The 18,548-nt window shown below is 37.1% G+C and overlaps 1 protein-coding gene across 1 annotated transcript; it reads right to left on the minus strand.

Annotated features, from left to right (window-relative positions):
* Positions 1-8,606: 8,606 nt before the first annotated feature.
* Positions 8,607-14,854, minus strand: ngb (neuroglobin). The gene is made up of 5 exons (XM_056245491.1): positions 14,640-14,854; positions 14,162-14,397; positions 13,103-13,211; positions 10,840-10,959; positions 8,607-10,664 (listed from the first exon to the last, which is right to left on the minus strand). The coding sequence occupies exons 2-5, from the start codon at positions 14,257-14,259 to the stop codon at positions 10,512-10,514; spliced, it is 480 nt and encodes a 159-aa protein (XP_056101466.1). The 5' UTR covers positions 14,260-14,397; positions 14,640-14,854; the 3' UTR covers positions 8,607-10,511.
* Positions 14,855-18,548: the final 3,694 nt, after the last annotated feature.

Below are 18,548 nucleotides of genomic sequence, written 5' to 3' on the forward strand. Positions count from 1 at the left end.
TGACAAGAGGCTTTCCTGTAGCTCAAGCAGTAGAGCGTTGACGCTTGCAACGCCAATGTCATGGGTTCGATTCCCAGGGAAAGCAAGAACTGATAAGAAAGTAAATGTGTGTCTTGGAATGCAATGTAAGTTGCTTTGGATAAATGTAAATGACACTGAGTCTAAGGGTAGATATTTTAAGACATGTATAGTTACAAAATGCCTCCTTTCTCAATATACAATGATAAAAAATGTCCTTGTTGTATAAATGAAAGCAAAATAAGACCAAACACAGGTACGTTTCATCAGTAATGTGCTGCACTCATGGGATGGGAGCGGTGGAGAAAGCAATTTTTCATACATCTGCCACAAGTGTCAACACAGGAGGAAAAAAAAAGAAATCAGCTTGACATTTTTCTTCTGTCTCCTAAGCAACCTTCCTGAGCAGGCAGTCTTCAGAAGGTGAATACCCCTGGGAACAGAACACGCTGCTTTCTCCTCCTCTGTGCCATATGCTTGGAATAGAACTGCTTCTGTTTTCCCTATTTGACTGCTACCTGCGTTTGTCTCCCCTGCTGTGCATGTGCATCTGAACAGCTTGATTTGTTATAAACCAAGCTGTTATGTTGGAATACTTGCATTTCATTTGCACAGGAATCTTGATCAAGTTAATCTTTCTTTTTGCCCTTTACTATATGCTTGACCATTTATAGTCAAGCATGAAATGGCATTCGCTACCAATTTTATATTTTGTGATTTTAGTTTCCATTGGCTGCCGTTGGACATAAAAAAAAAACAATGAGATTTCTCAAAATATTCTATTTTATGTTCCACAAAAGAAAGAAAGTCACACAGGTTTGGAATGACATGAGGGTGAGTAAATGATGACTTCACGACCGCTAAAGTATATTCTATATAGTATGAGTGAGCACTTTGGCCAACGTGTGTTGTTTTTAAACGTGCTATATAAATAAATGTGATTTGATTTGATTTGAGTGTATGTAATATGAATGTAATCTGGATGTACTACATTCGCCATGTTGTCATTATCATGTGACCTACGATGCCACTGTCAGTTGCGTCGCTTCACTATCATTCACAAATCTTCTCCCGTGGCCTCATGGGATAGCAAAGTGTCTATCTTTTGCACACTTCCTACTCTTTTATGAGTACTGTGAATTCGGACATACTTTTTTTGTTACATAATATTTTTCACCTACTATATAGTAGGGAAGTATGTGATTTTTATGGAAGCTTGTTTCCGCCACAGAATAAAAAAAATTAAAAAGTAATTGTGACTTTTTATCTCACTTTTTATCTCACAATTCTGACTTTAAAATTGCAAGTTTACATTTCTCAGAATTGCGTGATATAAAGTCTCAATTATGTGTCAGAAAGTCAGAATTGTGAGATATAAACTCACAATTCTGAGGAAAAAAGTTTATATCCCGCAATTCTGACTTTATAACACGCAAGTGCAACTTTATACAGTATCTCGCAGTTCTGAGAACTAAAGTCAGAATTACAAGACTCGCAATTGCGAGATAAAAAGTCGCAATTATCTTTTAAAATGTTTTATTCTGTGGCGGAAACAAGCTTCCATAGATTTCAGATGCAGCCACTGTGTTCCTGTTTTGCCTGCTTGAGTTCCTAGTTAGTTTCCTTGATTGTTAATTGTTAACAAGTCCCTCACACTTATGGATGGTCATATGTTAACATGCTCTTGGTTGTGACTTATTATGGTGATTTATTATGAATGACCCATTTTAGCAGAATTATTTCCACAAATGGTTTGAGTGGACTGGGCAGAAAGTCTTGCCTTGTGAATGTCAGAGTAAATACATAGTGCATTAAGCTCTTTTATTTTAAAAGAGCATGGAACAATCTATGATTTTAAAGTAATTCAATTTTCATCTTGTTCCAGATATGTCGAGACACACTGCTGTTTGAATTTTGGCATAAATGTGTAGTCAGAACTCTTTCTTGGATTGCAATTTTGCAAAGTCTGCTGCAATTTTCTTGGCAAACACACTATGACAACTTTAAATGTGCAGAGAGTATCTGATAACCATGTGACCGCTTACTGTGTACAGTCTTGTATTTCCTGTCATTAGTGGGATCCTGAGGGAAACTAGTGGAGATGTCGAGGAGAGGTGTGAAGACTTTGGCAGAGGCTGTGTCACAGAAGGACTCTCATTAGAAGAGGGAACATCAACACCATGTACAGTAAGGTGCCACATTAGTTACTGATCCTACTGTAGCTAATCCACAACTTTTACGATTACGGTTCTCTTGTGAAAGTTTGACTGTTCAATCTCATGTTCAAACTTTGATCTTGTTTACCACACAGCAATGCTTGGCTAATTCATCCAAAGATTACAATTCTGTCAAGCTCCATAAACCAAAAAAAAAAAAAAAAAAACACCATAAAAGTCTCATCAAAGATCATACCAGCGGTTTTCACAACCAACTGGTGATTCGCAGAGTGGGGATAAGTGAGTCGTGCAAAGTGTGAGAATGTTGATGCTTTCATGCCACATCAGAAAAATTTTAATTTCAGTTTTGCTGCAGGGGATTCGCATATTTGTGTATTTACATATTTCTGACATGATACACCAGTGTGTTGGGAAAAGTGTTTCCTGCATCGCTTTCCATCGCAGCGCTCCTTACGCACTGTTTGTAACAACTTTGTTTGCATCTACAGTTTTTATTTGCATCTACGGTTCAATGATGAACCCTTAACATTCATGGAACTTTGCATTGGGCACAAGGTTCTTATGGAAAATGTTTTTTCTGATTATTATAATGTTCTTAACACTAAGAAAAAATATATATTTTTAGAACTGTTCACTGAAAGGTTCTTTGAGGAACCGAAAATGGTTCTTCTATGGCATCGCTGCAAAAACCCCCTTTTGGCACTTTTACTTTTATGAGTCAACTATGTAGTCCGATTCATGAACAAATTATTCTTATGAGCCACTTCTTTCAATCAGTCGTTCAAAAATACTCTCAAACTTAAGTCTGCTGAATCTTTCTGACAAATCCTTCACTTAATGAACTCTTCGAATCCATCAAATGACTTAGTGAATTGTAAGTTACATGTGTGATTTATTTAAAGCTGCAGTAGGGAGTTTTGAGAAAACGTTGGCTTAGCCTGAAAAGTTGAACAAGCACAACTTACAGGTCCCACCCCCTTGCTCTCTGCTGCGCTACAGCCCTCCCTCCACAGCTCGTCCTCCACAGCGGAGCCTGTCGTGAACGCGCAGGCTAGTAAACAGGGCCACCGATAACAGCGGATAAAAAGTTATATGGCACATTCACTAATAGGGACTAAACGTCAATAATATGCTTTACATTGACTATGGCCTCCCCATACTTTGACTACAAACTTGGTCCTCAAATCATTATGTATTTTGCAATAGCCTACATGTAACTTTATAACGTTGCACTCTTTCTATAAGTTATAAATAGCTAGTAAGATAACGTTAATATAACGGTAACTAACGTCACAGTATGTAAGTAATTATTCTAGCGATATATAATGCTAGATAAGGTGTGCTATTACATTATTTCAGCAACATGACAAGCCAGTGAATTAGCAGGTTTCAATTGTTGCTTAGCAGAGTGCGTGACATTTTATCTACATGTTATGCGGCTAGAGTTTTGACACCGAGTCAATGGGCTCTGTGTAATTCTTTCTTTTTCGCTTGTTTATCGTCATCAGTCTTTTTCCTTTTACCTCTTTGTTTTATGAGCAGGTGTCACTCGAGAATTGGCAGTTTAGGTTGTTTCTCCGTCATAAGCACAGCTGCAGCACGCCGGCAATCTTGAGTTTGAACGACGGCTCGCGCTGTGCAAGAGAGGGGTGTGATCAGCGCGTACACGAGCATGATTGACACTGCTAAGACATTCCTCCTGGCTCTGATTGGTTGTTTCTGACCGGGAGCGTGTATTTCTTGCAAATGGCAATAGGACCACTGGGAGGAGCCAGAGGAGCTTGATTTTTACACAGATTATCTGTCTCATATTCTACTGTCAGGACATAATGACAGTTTTAGCAAATGCATTTTTTCAAAAGTTACCTACAGGAGCTTTAATGTAGGTCCTAGCATGAAAAATTTGCGGTTTTGGTGTCACTGATATCAAACCTGGCATGATGTGTCTTCATGCTTTAGTTTTTAGTAAACAGAGGTGTAAAGAGTAAACAGAGGTGTAAAGAGTACCTGAAAACCATACTTGAGTAAAAGTACAAATGCCTTACAGCAAAAATGACTCAATTGGCAGTTATAAGTCACCAATTCCAATACGACTTGAGTAAAAGTCTTTACTCCCGGTTTTACAGACAAGGTTTAAGCGTAGTCCCAGACTAAAATGCATGTTTGAGCTATTTTAACTGAACGCAACTTGCACTGACATATCTTAATATGTCTCACTGCCATTGTTTTGTCTCAAGATGCACACCGGTAATGTTTTTTTCCAAGGCATGTTTATAAAAAAAGGCATATTTAAAAAAGTAACCTCAATTGCAATGAGTAAAAGGTTGACAAAACAGCCTCTTAAACGTCTACAGACACTCAAGTCTGAGTTAAGCTCAAGTGCTCAAAAAGGACATAAAAGTCTCTTCAATATAACGGATAAAAAAAATTATGTTAAGTAAAATGAAATGGTCAAAGCCTACTGTACTTGCACTGGACGTGCAGCTGCAGTCATGTCCTCATCTCATAAAGGAAACCCCTGTGATTCACAACTACCTGCTAATGCAATCACATTCACTTAAAGTAGCCTTGTTGAAAAGTTTGGGTGCGTAAGGGCAAAACGCACAAGATATAGTACCTTTAATATCCTGTAGATGGCGATATCGCCTCTTTTATAGCAGAAATAAACTGCTGCAGAAAAAGTTAGGTGCCATGTAAAATGTAACAAATAATTACATTACTCATCACAAATGGATTAGAGTAAAGAACATACTTATTAAAAAATGTAGTCGGGTAGACAGAGAGTAAAAGTTGCTAATATCTTTGATACTCAGAAAAATTACAAAGTCGCCAAAAAGATACTTCACAACAGTAACTAATTACATTTACTTAAATACTGTAATTCACTGAGAATAAATAGCCATTTAAATTAGCCAGGAATTGTGAAGATTTTGTAGATATGAAACAAATAATGCTTTATACTTTGATGGTAAACCAGAACACTGTGACAAGTAAATGTGAACTGAATGCAGTCAGCGCTTAAAAAGATCCCAAAGTCACACTCCAGCACACTCCTGTCCTCAACAACTCTTCTCTACTGTCTGAGTCTTAAAATACAAACACTCCACACACTCTCTCACTGTGCTTGTCATGGTTGTCATGGTAATTTCCAATGCCCTGCTTCCAACACATTGCAGACTTTCTAAAAATAATAATTTTTTAGTCTGTTTTTATTATTATTATTATTATAATTATTACGCCTTTTATCGCCGTCTCTCCCCTGCTGTCTGGTTGTCTCTCAATTTTACACTTTATTTAGCTTTTAGGACAGATATAGCTCAAGTGTTTGTGGCTTCTATTCTTTTGTATTGTCAGAAATATTCTTAATTATAAATCTGGTATCATATAAATTCCAAATAGGAATCTCATAAATAAATAAAAAAACTAAAATAATGGTGTTATATAGCAGTGTTGGATAGACGCTGATATTTGCGGAGGCAGATTTTGCGAGGCAGAATGTGCCTAGACTTGACAGTCAGCCTTCAAGACATTTACAATAATGCAGTGTAATTGAATCCACAAACCCAGTGAGTAGCTCTCGCTTCTGGAGTTTTGCTCCATCTCATCCACTCTGACAATGTCACATCAGAGAGTGCAAAGGTGTGAACAGTGTTTCTTTTATAACCATCCGATTGTTAGAACTGGGACATTGTGAAGAATGACATAAGTCAAATGCTATTTCTTTATACTTCAAGCCAGGGTTATATAAGGATCATTCTCATAAAACAATGTTCCCATGACTTACAATTGATATAATTAACAAAAAAATGCTGCAAAAGACATTTTATTTATATATTAATACAAATCATCAGAATTCTATGAACTATGTACTGTAGTTTATTTATTTATGCATTTTCTGAGAAATACCTTTTGTTAAACCCTGTTATGCTGTAAAATTTCCTGTTTTAAAAATAATGGGTAATAAGGGAGCACTTTTTTATTATTATCTAAAAGTAATCAAATTGTAGTCTGATTATATTACCAAAAATGAGTAATGTAATGGATAACGTTACTAACTACTATTTTTGTCATGAAATTTGGAATCAGTATAACGGACAACAATTTGTAAGTAATCTACCCAGCACTGCATATTGACACAGTTGTATGTATACATACTGACTGCAAATAATGGTGTGTGGTGCAGTGATATACATGTGCATAAGCCCCTTATTAGACATTTTTGCACTTAAAGCAGCACTATGCAGGAATTCCGTTTTTGTCAAACAGCGACCCCTAGAGTCGCTGTGGAGAACTTGTACTGTCGTGAATAGCACTTGCGCAGAGATGGTTCTGCACTCACGGCCGGATCCCCTCCCCCTGTACACCGGTACCTGTTCAGTAAGCTGTTACGAGTTGAAATAAGGTGTGGCCCCTTTAAGAGCTGCGCGCCCTGTTTAACTGTCGGCAGTCTGTATTGTATGTGCGCCTCGAACACCACATGTATACTGCGCCGGGTTATTTCTGTTTGATGCTTATTTTATCCGAATTTTATCAGATCTTTTTTGCCGTAAAGCAATTCGTTACATCGCGAGACCTGATATCACGCGACCCTTCCTGATGCTGCGCTGCCGGCTCAAAGTTGCAAGTGTGTTTTTTTCCACTCACATGCGATAGGGGGGTGCGAAACGACCACCATTCAACCCGAAAAGAGTAATATAACCATTCCAATGACTTCGAAGCTGTTCGGTTGAGGTAAAAAACCTGCATAGTTCACCTTTAACCCTAAAACATTCAACACCAAGAAATGTAGTTCTCGCATGACAACTCTCTGGAAGATTTTTAATATGGTAATGGGTATGACAATGTTAATGTATTTGGTCTTTGCGGAATAGATTACCAACTGCTGCTGCTGTTGATTATTGCTGTTGTTGTTGCAGAGCAAGTACTGGATCTACTGTACTGCTACAAGATGCTACTGCCAATACATACGCCGATACGCTGCTGTGAGTATGGAGACATGCTGCTGCTGCACAAATATCATATATCAATTACCCTTAGCAGATATATACAGGTGGAGCTGGGGAAGGAGGGTTTTAGACAAACTTTGAAAGTGCGCTGCAAACTGCTATAGTGAATGGTAACCAGCCATTTCAATGTTGAGCAGCAAGCTCATTGGCTGACCTGAACCAATCAGCAGTGATGGGCGCTTTCGAAACACGCTTAATGAAGCTTCAAAACCTTTACGAATATTTTGTTTCGAATCAGTGGTTCAGAGCGTGTATCAAAACTATCAAAGTCATGTGATTACAGTAAACATGGTTTCGTAACGTCATAACTGTTTCGAAACGTTTCGAAATTTCAATGGTTCAACCGCTGGTGGGCGATCTCTGTAAACCCATGAATCATGAGGTTTTATGGGTTTTACCTGATCTCTGATCAGTTTTAAACATTTGTACACATTTAATTAGACATTAGTATAATTAAAAGGAATAATCCTAGTTAATAGTGTCTTATTGCCCTGTTTAGCTGAGCCATCCATGGAACAAATAAAACAAACCCTGAAAATTGATAAATGAACAGATATATCACATATAGGATTAGATTTAGTTAATTGCATTTGATATATTTTACTTTTAATTAAACAGTTGCAATGGGTTTGTAAAAGGTTTTTTGTTGTTGTTGCATGTTTAGCCTGAGTTTTGTTGCATTTCCACTGTACTGACAACTATAGGGGTCACCGGGGTGGAGGGGTGGAGACCGGTGTCGGATTGTTTCGAAGCCTCAACACAATACGGCACATTTTCTTCAACTGTTTTAGCGTTCCTCGAACCCTCGCTATGCCCACCACTACCAATCAGCTTGTGCCCAGTAGTTAACGCTGTAAATATCATCAGCTGCGATAAGGGCCGCCCATCAGCCTAATCCATCTAGAGTTTTTATGTCAGAACAAGGCAGTAGGTTTATTCTGATTTTAAGAATATTAGTTTATTAACAGGGTTTAAATAATGTACTGTTTTAAGGTTAATAATAATAAATAAATAACATTTTAGCTACAGTAAGGCTGACACTTATTTGGGATTCAGTGTAGCATCAAATGGTAGTTGCGTAGTCTGTCAATGGAGGGACAAAAATCTCTCAGATTTGATTAAAAATAACTTAATTTGTGTTCCAAAGTTAAACGAAAGTCTTACGGGTTTGGAACGACATGAGGGTGAGTAATGATGAGAGAATTTTCATTTTTATTTTCAACCATCCCTTTAAGAATTAACCATGGAAAAATGTCACTATAAGTTGATCAAGTTCAGCAGTTATCCACTGTTTGCTGATCAACTGATCGATAAATATTATAAATAGCCTATTAAAAGGATATCTATAAAGAGTACAAACATGCTGAAATGTAAACTCACTTCATCAATTTCCAGCAGAGACCTATAACCAAGTTATTCTTTATTTCTGTCGTTTATTACAAATAAGCTTAAAACACATGTGTTTACATAGAGCCTTGACTGATCCTGATTCTAGTTAGATTGGTGACTGGCCAAAGAAACAGGATGTACAGTATAAGTGAAATATAACTTTTTTGGTTACTGAGTAGCCAGGTCATAACATCGCTGTTTAATATCAGCTGCTTCAGTGAGGTAGACATTGAGACAATTGAGTCACAGAATATCAAGAGAAAAAGCACAAAAGCAAACACTACACACAAACACACAATACTTCAATGGTCAATAAACATAGATTATCACAAAAGGAACACTTTCACTTGAAAATGTTATAACCATTGCATCTTTGTAAAAGATTTTCAATACTAATAAGCGGATCATTCCATAAAGACAGGTTATAGGAAAGCCATTAGGTGGAACATATTCAGAAAAAGAGAACAGTCTTTGAAAGAGAAAAAAAAGTACATTTAAACAAAAAAGTATCAGTGCACCATTGAGCAATACATGAAATTAAATAATCAATCCACATACACCTAAATATACAGAAAAGTCTATATACCTTTATATTGTCATATAAAGTAACACGTAAAATGTACCAGCAGTTTCAATATCTGTGACAGTTGTACTTGGCCTGAACCATTTAAATGTAGAAATATCTCTCATATAAAGAGGACAAGATTTCTACAAAGCTATTTAATGTTTTAATGATAGCAGCAAAACGGTTGTCATCGCTTTTAACGTTTTCTATAGCTCATAATTATGGCAACAAATATTCTTATCTTAGATAAGAGTGTGTACGTTCTTAACTTACAAGGTTGTAATAAGCCAACTAATTCAATTTACTATTTTTAAAAAATATTATTCAGTATATATTATTCAGAAAGTTTGCTAACAAAAACTCTGAAATAAAGATTCTTATATATAGCTAACGCCCACTGGAGCGGATCGTTTATCATAAACACTTTTTGACTATCTACAATTCTAAATAAGTGAACAAATCATCTGGTTATGATATAACAGTCACTTTATGTTAAGTAACAGTCTACACAAGTCTTTCGTAAGTAAACGTTGAAGTAGAGTGCTTCGATTATGATCCCATACAATGGAAATGTAAACTTATGACATGGCACAGGTTCATAAATTAACAGTCTGAAAATTCCAAAAGCTATTTCGGATGTAACAGTTCTCGTCATTTACTTTCATCGCCAGAAAGACTGATAATGGTTGATGAATGTGGCGAACAAAATTTCACATGAACATTTGGATGGCATCAAAACATTATGGCTACTGATTGCTTATTGTCTTTGACACTGTCATTTGGACCATATTGCCAAATACTACTATGCTCAGATAATTTACTGAACATCGCAAAACTTAAAACTAACACAGCACAGGCAAGATTATAGAATTAATTCTGTGTAATTTAAGGTTAAAGTGAAATTCTAGTGACTCCAAATGCCTTTATCTAAACTGATTCCAAGAGGCGACAGAATAAAACAACTTTTTCAAGTTGACCAAGCTCACATGTGCATAGTCAAACCTCAATACATTGAAACATTAATACATCAAGACAGTCATTTAAGATAGTTTGAGGAAATACATTTAGTCATTACTATATGTACAAAGCAAATTTTGCTTTTGAAGTTTCAACCATAAACTATTTATGTCCTGGACTCTTGAAAAGCATACTTTAACCTTACAGGCTTTGCCATCTCTAACTACAATCTCAGTCTACAGTTAGACCAAGCTACCAAAAGTTAGGACTGTTCAGGGAGCCAAAACACAACTCAGCTCAACTTACTTTCCCTTTTGGTGGTCCCATATCCAAGCCCCTCACTCTTTAAAAAAGATTTTTGAGAAGATACATCTGGTGACCGCTATAGTAACCTCCTTCTCAGTTGGACTTATGTTCACCATTCTTGGCCCAGCCTCTGGTCATGGCTGATACCACGATGCTGTACATATTGAGCCAGGCCTGGCGCAGTGGTGTTGTGTAGGCTGGACCCAGGCTGGACTGAAGCATATAGAGCAGGGACTCTCCAACCACCTAATGAACTCATGAAAGAATCCAATCAATCAACCAATGGTCTGAAAAATCACAATGACGGTGTCAATGTCAATCTCAATATCTTCTTTGACATTTGCGCGCTACGGCTGCAATTTCTAATTTCTATCATCATAGATCACTAGTAAGTGATGACTAGACCTTAAAGTGTACTCACAGCAAAGGACTGAGGCTTTACCCCAACGGCCTGATGCTTCCTGCCCAGGTTCAACAAGAAGTCCTCCAATGTATGCAGGTCATCAAGATGGCTCACCGCTGCATCGATCACTAACATGACCTGGGAAGATATACAACCACTCTTGAGCTGGGTTTAACAGTTCTGTAAACGCAGGAGTTGGGCCAAAATTAGTATGAAAATAAACATTGTAGACCTTAAGTAGCCCCACCCCTTTTCAGCGCTGCGCTCGTTGTGTTCTGCCTTCCGGTTTGTATTTCCACAGCATGACGGTCAGATCTTACGGATTTATGAATGAACGGCTCGTTTTAAAATTTTCACGGTCTATTTGTTATGACATCTGCCTCAAAAGTTACAATGCTCAAGATAACTTTTCTTAACTCTACAATAAGTAAATCCATTTAAGTTAAGTTCAAACGCAAAATTTCTCTGGTGCATAAGGTCTATATGAGTGTTCATTTGCCAAAATCAGTGGTGTCCGATCCTGGAAGGTCAACATCCTGCAGAGTTTAGCTTCCACCTGTGCCAATACACCTGCTTGGATGTCTCGAGTAATCCTGAAGATTATGATTAGCTAGTTCAGGTGTGTTTATTTTGGGTTGAAGCTAAACTCTGTAGGCCCTCCAGGAGCAGGATCAAACACCCTGGCCCTAAATGATCAATGTGGCTCTATGGTGCAATAAACAACAACTAAACATATCAATACAATACAATACAATACAATTTTATTTGTATAGCACATTTAAAAACAACTTACATTGACCAAGGTGCTTAACAAAGCAATAAAAAGGTAGACAATACATGCACGAAACCAACAAATACACGTCAAAGAGAAAAGACGGACACATCAAGGTACAGTAAAAGCTAGTGAAAAAAGGTGCGTTTTCAGAGAAGTTTTAAAAAATGTCAGAGTTTGGGCAGATCTGATATTTGAGGGTAGGCTATTCCATAGCTTGGGTCCATAAGCTGCGAAAGCACGATCACCCCTGTTTTTTAATCTGGTCCTGGGGACAGAAAGTAAGTTCGATTCCCCCGATCTTAGTGATCTTGACTTCAATGTTGGGTGAAGCTGTTCAGATAGGTACTGGGGAGCTAAATTCTGTAAAGATTTAAAAATAAAAAGCCATTTTTATATCAATAAAAATGGCAATTTAAAAGCCATTTTTATATCAATGATCTTTCGACAAATTAGCGGCCAAATTTGCTAAAGAGTGGTGCCGTGAATTTATTACAATACCCCTGAAGCAAGCTCGGAGTGCAAGCTTTGCTGAAATGCATCATTGTCATGGCTTACTTCTGGAGATAGTAACCCTCATCCTATGGAAACTCTTAAAAGTGCATTTCGTACCACAGGTGTAGGGTTAGGATTAATCTGTCCATCTTGACAAAACCCTTGCCCCTTGAGGATCGAACCAGCAACCTTTTACCGACCCAGCATCTCCACTTTAGCAACGACGCCACACCAAAGCTTTTTCTCAGTTCTATCTGAATGCAAAGAATGGTCTTTCCAGGCTACCTTGAAAGAGCTCGGAAGGACACGAGGACACGGAACGCATCTTTGTGAGAACTGAGATGTGCTGTGATCCGGTTGCAGACCGTCCCAGCACAGTTTAATTACTTGCGTTATTTTTTTTGATTATTTTACCATGGTGGGTATTTGTGTAAAGGAGTGTGTATATTAAATATTGCCTATGCTTTACCAATATTAAGATTTGGTAATGCTTTATTTTACAGTGCCATTGTTACATATGTTACATGCACTATAAATCATGCATAATTACATGCAACTTACCCTAAACCAAACCAATCCCTAATCCTAACCCTAAGTACTTGTAGTTACTTAATATTACTCAGTACTTAAGTGTATAATAACACTGTAACAAAAACACCTTAAAATAAATTGTAACCTAAGATTCTTTTAAATATGCAAATAAAATGTACTGAAGGCTTTCTCCATGTCATTATTACAAAACAAAACGACAAATGTTTACTTTCATGAGCCACCGCATGTAGCGGTTTTGTATTGTTTAAACATACAGCCTTCCATTTATCATCCACGCACAATGAGTTCTGGGATTTCCAACTGTTTGATTCGCTCAAGTCTACATTTAATGCATCCTCGATAACAAGAACACCTCCAGGTAATTTCATGCATTCTTTGAGTATTGTTGAGAAATGGCCCAAAAGTAGGTTCCTGCACTTTTACATTTTTAACAATTGTTACAGATTTGACCTTTGAGCTCACCTTGGTGACATGATCGAGGAACTCTGGGCTGGAGAGGCATTCAGGTGCGACCCCACAGTTTGTGCTGTAGCTGAAGAGAGTAAGTAGTGCTGGATCCAGCTCAAATAACCTATCAAGAAATGTTACATTTAATCAGTCAACACTATAGACATGGATCTTCAACCACAGTTGCCTATTTCTAGTGCTGTCAAATCGATTAATCGTGATGAATCACATTTTAAAATAAAAGTTTGTAAATATGTGTGTGTGTGTGTGTGTGTGTGTATATATGTATATGTGTATATACTTTATATATATATATATATATACACATATACACAAACACATATATTTACAAATTTTTATCTTAGATGCGATTAATCGCACTACTTCACATAAAATTAAATTAGGTAAAATAAGTCATTTAACCTTGACTAATAGAAAACAGAAAAATGTGTATTCTTTTTTTCTTTGCAGCTTTAAGTCTCTTCACTTTTTTCCCCCAAAGAAAGTCATTTTTAGACTTTATGGTGAGTTTAAAGAAAAATACTCAGGAAAGTGATACTTGGTAGCATCTTTCCTCCGACAAGGTGATTCGGATGAAAATGATCTTGCTGCTCCCTGTCGCCAAGCAACAAGTCAAGCCTCTTACTGAGCTGCGGTTAGAGGAACAGACAGCGGGAGACTGATGGGGAATTTTTGATGGATTTAAAGAGATTACGCTTTAGTTTGTTGGTTAATTTGCTATACCTACATGATGAGTACAATCTTTGAGTTATGGAAAGCAACAATCCTCCATTTTGATTGCCAATTACTGTACTGTATGCATTGTGCTTTACACAAAAACCAAACCATTTTAAAAATAGTTCATTATTGTAAATTAATTTTATTATTTTTATCAAATTATTTTGACAAATGCTTCCGTCTCAAAAAACACACACAATGTACTGTAGATGTAAATGAAGTACGCCACACAACTCTGTTTGCAACTTTCTAAATAAACATGCAGACTAATTCAAATAGCATTATCCCTGACTGCAAAAGAGTTTCAGCCAGCATGCAGCGCGGCGAATACATTACCTCGTGAACATAACAATTCCATGTGGCACCTTGTTCTTCCCCAGACTCTCCCAGCTGTCCCGAATCAGACCCTTTTCTTTTTCAGAGAGTTTCTCCATTGTGACCCTCGGGTAATGCTGTGATTCCTGGTCGTCTTTCAGTGTTGTGGCATCAAAATGTGTTCTTCAGTTTAAAGCAGGACCTCCTGAATTCCCATTTCCAGACTTCCAGAGTTCAGTCTTCAGGTATGACCCCCCCTGTGAAGTGCATATATTTGCGGATATCATTCGCCCAGGACAAATAAGACTTATCAGAGAAGCGTGCATGAGGGACTATAGGATCAAAAAGACTTTCAAATACATTTCATTAATGCATTGCAATCAATTTTACTGCCAACGCTTTCCGACAAATGCTTCATGCACTCAACATCTAGAAGAGAAGAAACCTAACTTAGCCCTGACTTTATGGTCACAATAAACAGTGTGTGAAGCCGACGTACCGTTCCTTCACTGCTCTAGAGGTGACCTTCTTCTCTCACTGGCTTCGTCTGTCTTTCTCTGGCATTAGGACGTCTGTTTGTTCACTGCGAATATGTATATGTCAAGCCTGCTATCCTTGTGTTTGCTCTCTCTCTTTCTCTCTCTTTCTTTGTCTCACTCTCTTCCTCTCTCTTTTCCTCTTTGCTCCCCCCGCTCTCTCACACACATGCAAACACTCACTCACTTTCTCTCTCTTTATCTCTCCCTCTATCTGCTCCCTCTCCCCTTTCTGCTGCATGTAACCTCATAGATGCCGCTTGATGTGCATGCAAACTAAGATGAAGAGACCGTGTTGGTAATCTTCTGCATTTTCCACACACACACAAAAACAACGTAAAGATCTATTTTTAATCGATCACACTGTAACGGTCCTAAATGCTCTCATCCTTGTGATATTGTGTTCATATGGACAGTAAATAAGGATAGAATGGAAATATCTCTAATCTCCTAGTAATAGCACCATGTTACGAGCCATAGCTCCTCCTACAGGTGAGAGTCTGGCCATCAACTAAATAACAACACCTTCATGCACTCCGTATGCATATAATCAAAGAAAACATTTAAGGAGATCTTATATGAATGAGTGAAAGAAGATGAAGATTCAAAGTTCTTTGTTTTCGATCTGTAAAGCATCAAATAAATATTTTCCTTGGCTTGCATAAGGTGGTATTCTTGCACACAATTAGTTAAATTAACAGCATCACTGCATTCTTAGTGCTTAGAAGTAGAGATGCACCGATACTAAATTTCTCAGCCGATACGATAGCTGATTATTCAGAATGATATCTGCCAATACCGATAGTTTGATTTTCTTAAGGTAAAAAATAATAATTCTCCCAAATGATCCTGCAAACTATACAGGGAACCCTCTCGTTTGGTACATTACTATAATATTAGAGGTTAAAATTAACAATTATATTCAACTGCTATTTATTATCAGATATAATAATTACACTCAAATAAAAACTGAAATGTCTGTATGCAATTTAGTTGCATATACGGTAGTTTTCATAAACACTTATCTTCATTGTAAAATTTAGGCTATACAAACATTCATATATCATTACAGTATAAACTCCTCTCTAGTGTTTATTTATAGCTAACTAACAACATTTGAACAACTTTCCTGAGGTAAATGCAAGTTTAAGTGAAATTGTCTTTCATCAGTTGAAACACGAATTGAGCGATTACATGAGACATGATTCATTTCTGTAAGTTGTGGCCTACTTTATCTTTCAACATACCTTCTGATGTTCATGCATGTTTTTTTCTCGAGCTTGTATTAAAGACTTTTCTAACACTTTAATTTTGAATGCTTCACGTCACACGCTTCACGAATCTGTCACGTCACATTTAAGAGCGTCAAAATGCCATTTCACGAGTTCAAACTTTAATTGAGTAGAGTAAGGTAAAAAGAGGTAAATGTATATTCCTCTAATCGTTAATTGAGTTGATTAACTGAATGCGCTCCTGTTGTGTTAATCAGGTTAATTATCTGAACGTGCTCCTCCCGAACTTTGTTAATAAAACATCATTGCTTAATTTTTATTGGCCTATATAGATTATTTGCCAATACATCGGTGCATCTCTACTTAAAAGCATCTCTTCTTTACTGAAATAAAGATTCCAATTAACCAATTACAATTGTAGAGCTTCGGCCCATCAAAAAAACATGAAAAAGTTCTTTAGAAAATCATTTATGCGCTACAGAACCCAAACCATCTGAAGAATCTATAAATGCATCTCTATATATATATATATTATATACAATATAACATCATTAACTTTTCCCCGTAGAGCCCTATACTTTGAAAAAATGTCTGTCTTTGTTGAACATTCACTACCGTTCAAAAGTTTAAGGTCAGTAAGATTTTATTTTTTTAAGAAATGAATACTTTTATTCAGCAGGGTAACATTAATCAAATGCTACAAAAAATCTACGATGTTCTTTTGAACTTTCTATTTGATCTTTCTATTTCTATCTTTTCTATTCTCTAAAAGGAAGGTTTCTTGAGCATTAAATCAGCATATCAGAATGATCATAAAAGACTGGAGTAATGATGCTGAAAATTCAGCTTTGCATCACAGGAATAAAGTACATTTTAAAAAATATTAAAATAGAAAGTCATTCTTTTAAATTGTAATAATATTTCACAATATTAGTAATTTTTTATCCAAAAAAATGCAGACTTGGTGAGCATAAGGGACTTTAAAAAAACATTTAAAATAGACAAAGACTGAGTTCTTATGCTTATTAAGAGATATTAGTCAATCAGTTAATGTTTGTTTTGTTTTATTATATTTTCTGCTTGATCACATGTAGAAGGTGAACAAATGTGTTTTTCAGGGATTCCCTAAATAATTTGCACATTATGTCCCACTTGATTCAGAGCTATATCTAACATGTTGTCAATGTAAGGGACATTCAGTTGTGACAGCAAGACCCAAAGCACAGGAGAGAGCACAGTTGCCATGGTGACCTCGCAGGAGCACTTGAACTTTCAGTTAGCTGTCACTCAAACGCAGCGTTCTGTCCTCTGAAACTGACACATCAGTCAAGTCATTTTGGGTGTGTGCATGAAACATAGATAGACACGGAGTTTGTTAACTTTATTAAATCTAGCTACAAATTCAACAGAAATCTCCACTGACACATGACAAAATTAAATGAATTTCTCAGAATGGTATTTGCATCATTTTCAGAATGTGAGGCTGGAGCTGCCAGGGCAGTTTTTTGTCAAATTTATAAACCCAAAAAGTTTGAAAAAAACTTGCAACCAGGAATGCAGTTTTATCAAGCCACTACTTTATGACATGGTAGTGTAAATGTTTCATAAAATCGCAAAAATATACATTTCATCAGAATATATGGCTACTTTTGAACGGTCATCACTGGAGAAAGATGCTTTTTGCAAACATAATGGTGTAATTACAGCACCTACCAGCAAGGGCTATGTGTGTTCACACTTGGCATGTTTAGTTCGATTAAAATGAATCCTGATGCGATTGCTCTGCTAGTGCAGTTCATTTGAATAAATGTGAACGCCGCCATCCGAACCCTGGTGCCACCAAACAAGCGGACTGAAACCGCTGAAAAGATGGGTCTTGGTCCACTTCCAAATGAACTCTGATGCGGTTCGAATTAAATAGGAACGCAACATGGACCAAAGACATGTAAACGAACCAAAAACAGGACATGATGTCACAAGATGTGACCCTAAAAAGGACAGAAGGCTCAAGTATACGTGTTTTTTCTCGTAATAGTTGCGATGTTGCCCATCACAGTCGTTACAGGCATCAGAATCGCGTCTCCTCGCAGCAGATCTTCGTTTGTGTGTGTGACGGAGGGAGTCCTGCCGCTGTTTTGACTCTTTTACACATTTCATAAGCTCTTCACGAGTTCTCAGCTAGTCAAAATACCAACATATGTAGGCTATGCACATACAACGAGCACATTTAGCCCAGAACACAGCAAATTCTGTCGCGAAATATACATAATAAAAGTCGACCAATCAGGTTGTGAACGTATCCCTATGTCTTTAGGTTCGGTATCTTTAGGTTTGGTGTTAAAATGCCAATGTGAATGCTAAACGGACTAGGGCTGCATTTCCAGATAACAATGTATCTTAGCACTTACGAGGATTTTCTACGAACGACTTTACGAATGTTCGTGTTCATTTCACGTGCGTTTCACAAAAACGCACTTAGCACGATCTCACGGAGCTGTGCTTTAAGTGCTACATAAGAGTCGCTGTCCGTTTGTCAAGTGCTGAAATGTCACCTTGTAGAATGGCTCGTAATTGTAGCACACGCTTGTATTTTGAAATGTTTAACCTAATTGTTTTCACTTGATGTACATTTTCTACGAG

Source organism: Rhinichthys klamathensis, unplaced genomic scaffold (assembly GCF_029890125.1).
Source record: "Rhinichthys klamathensis goyatoka isolate OS25496 unplaced genomic scaffold, OSU_Roscu_1.1 h1tg000032l_1, whole genome shotgun sequence".
Taxonomy (NCBI): Eukaryota; Metazoa; Chordata; class Actinopteri; order Cypriniformes; family Leuciscidae; genus Rhinichthys; species Rhinichthys klamathensis.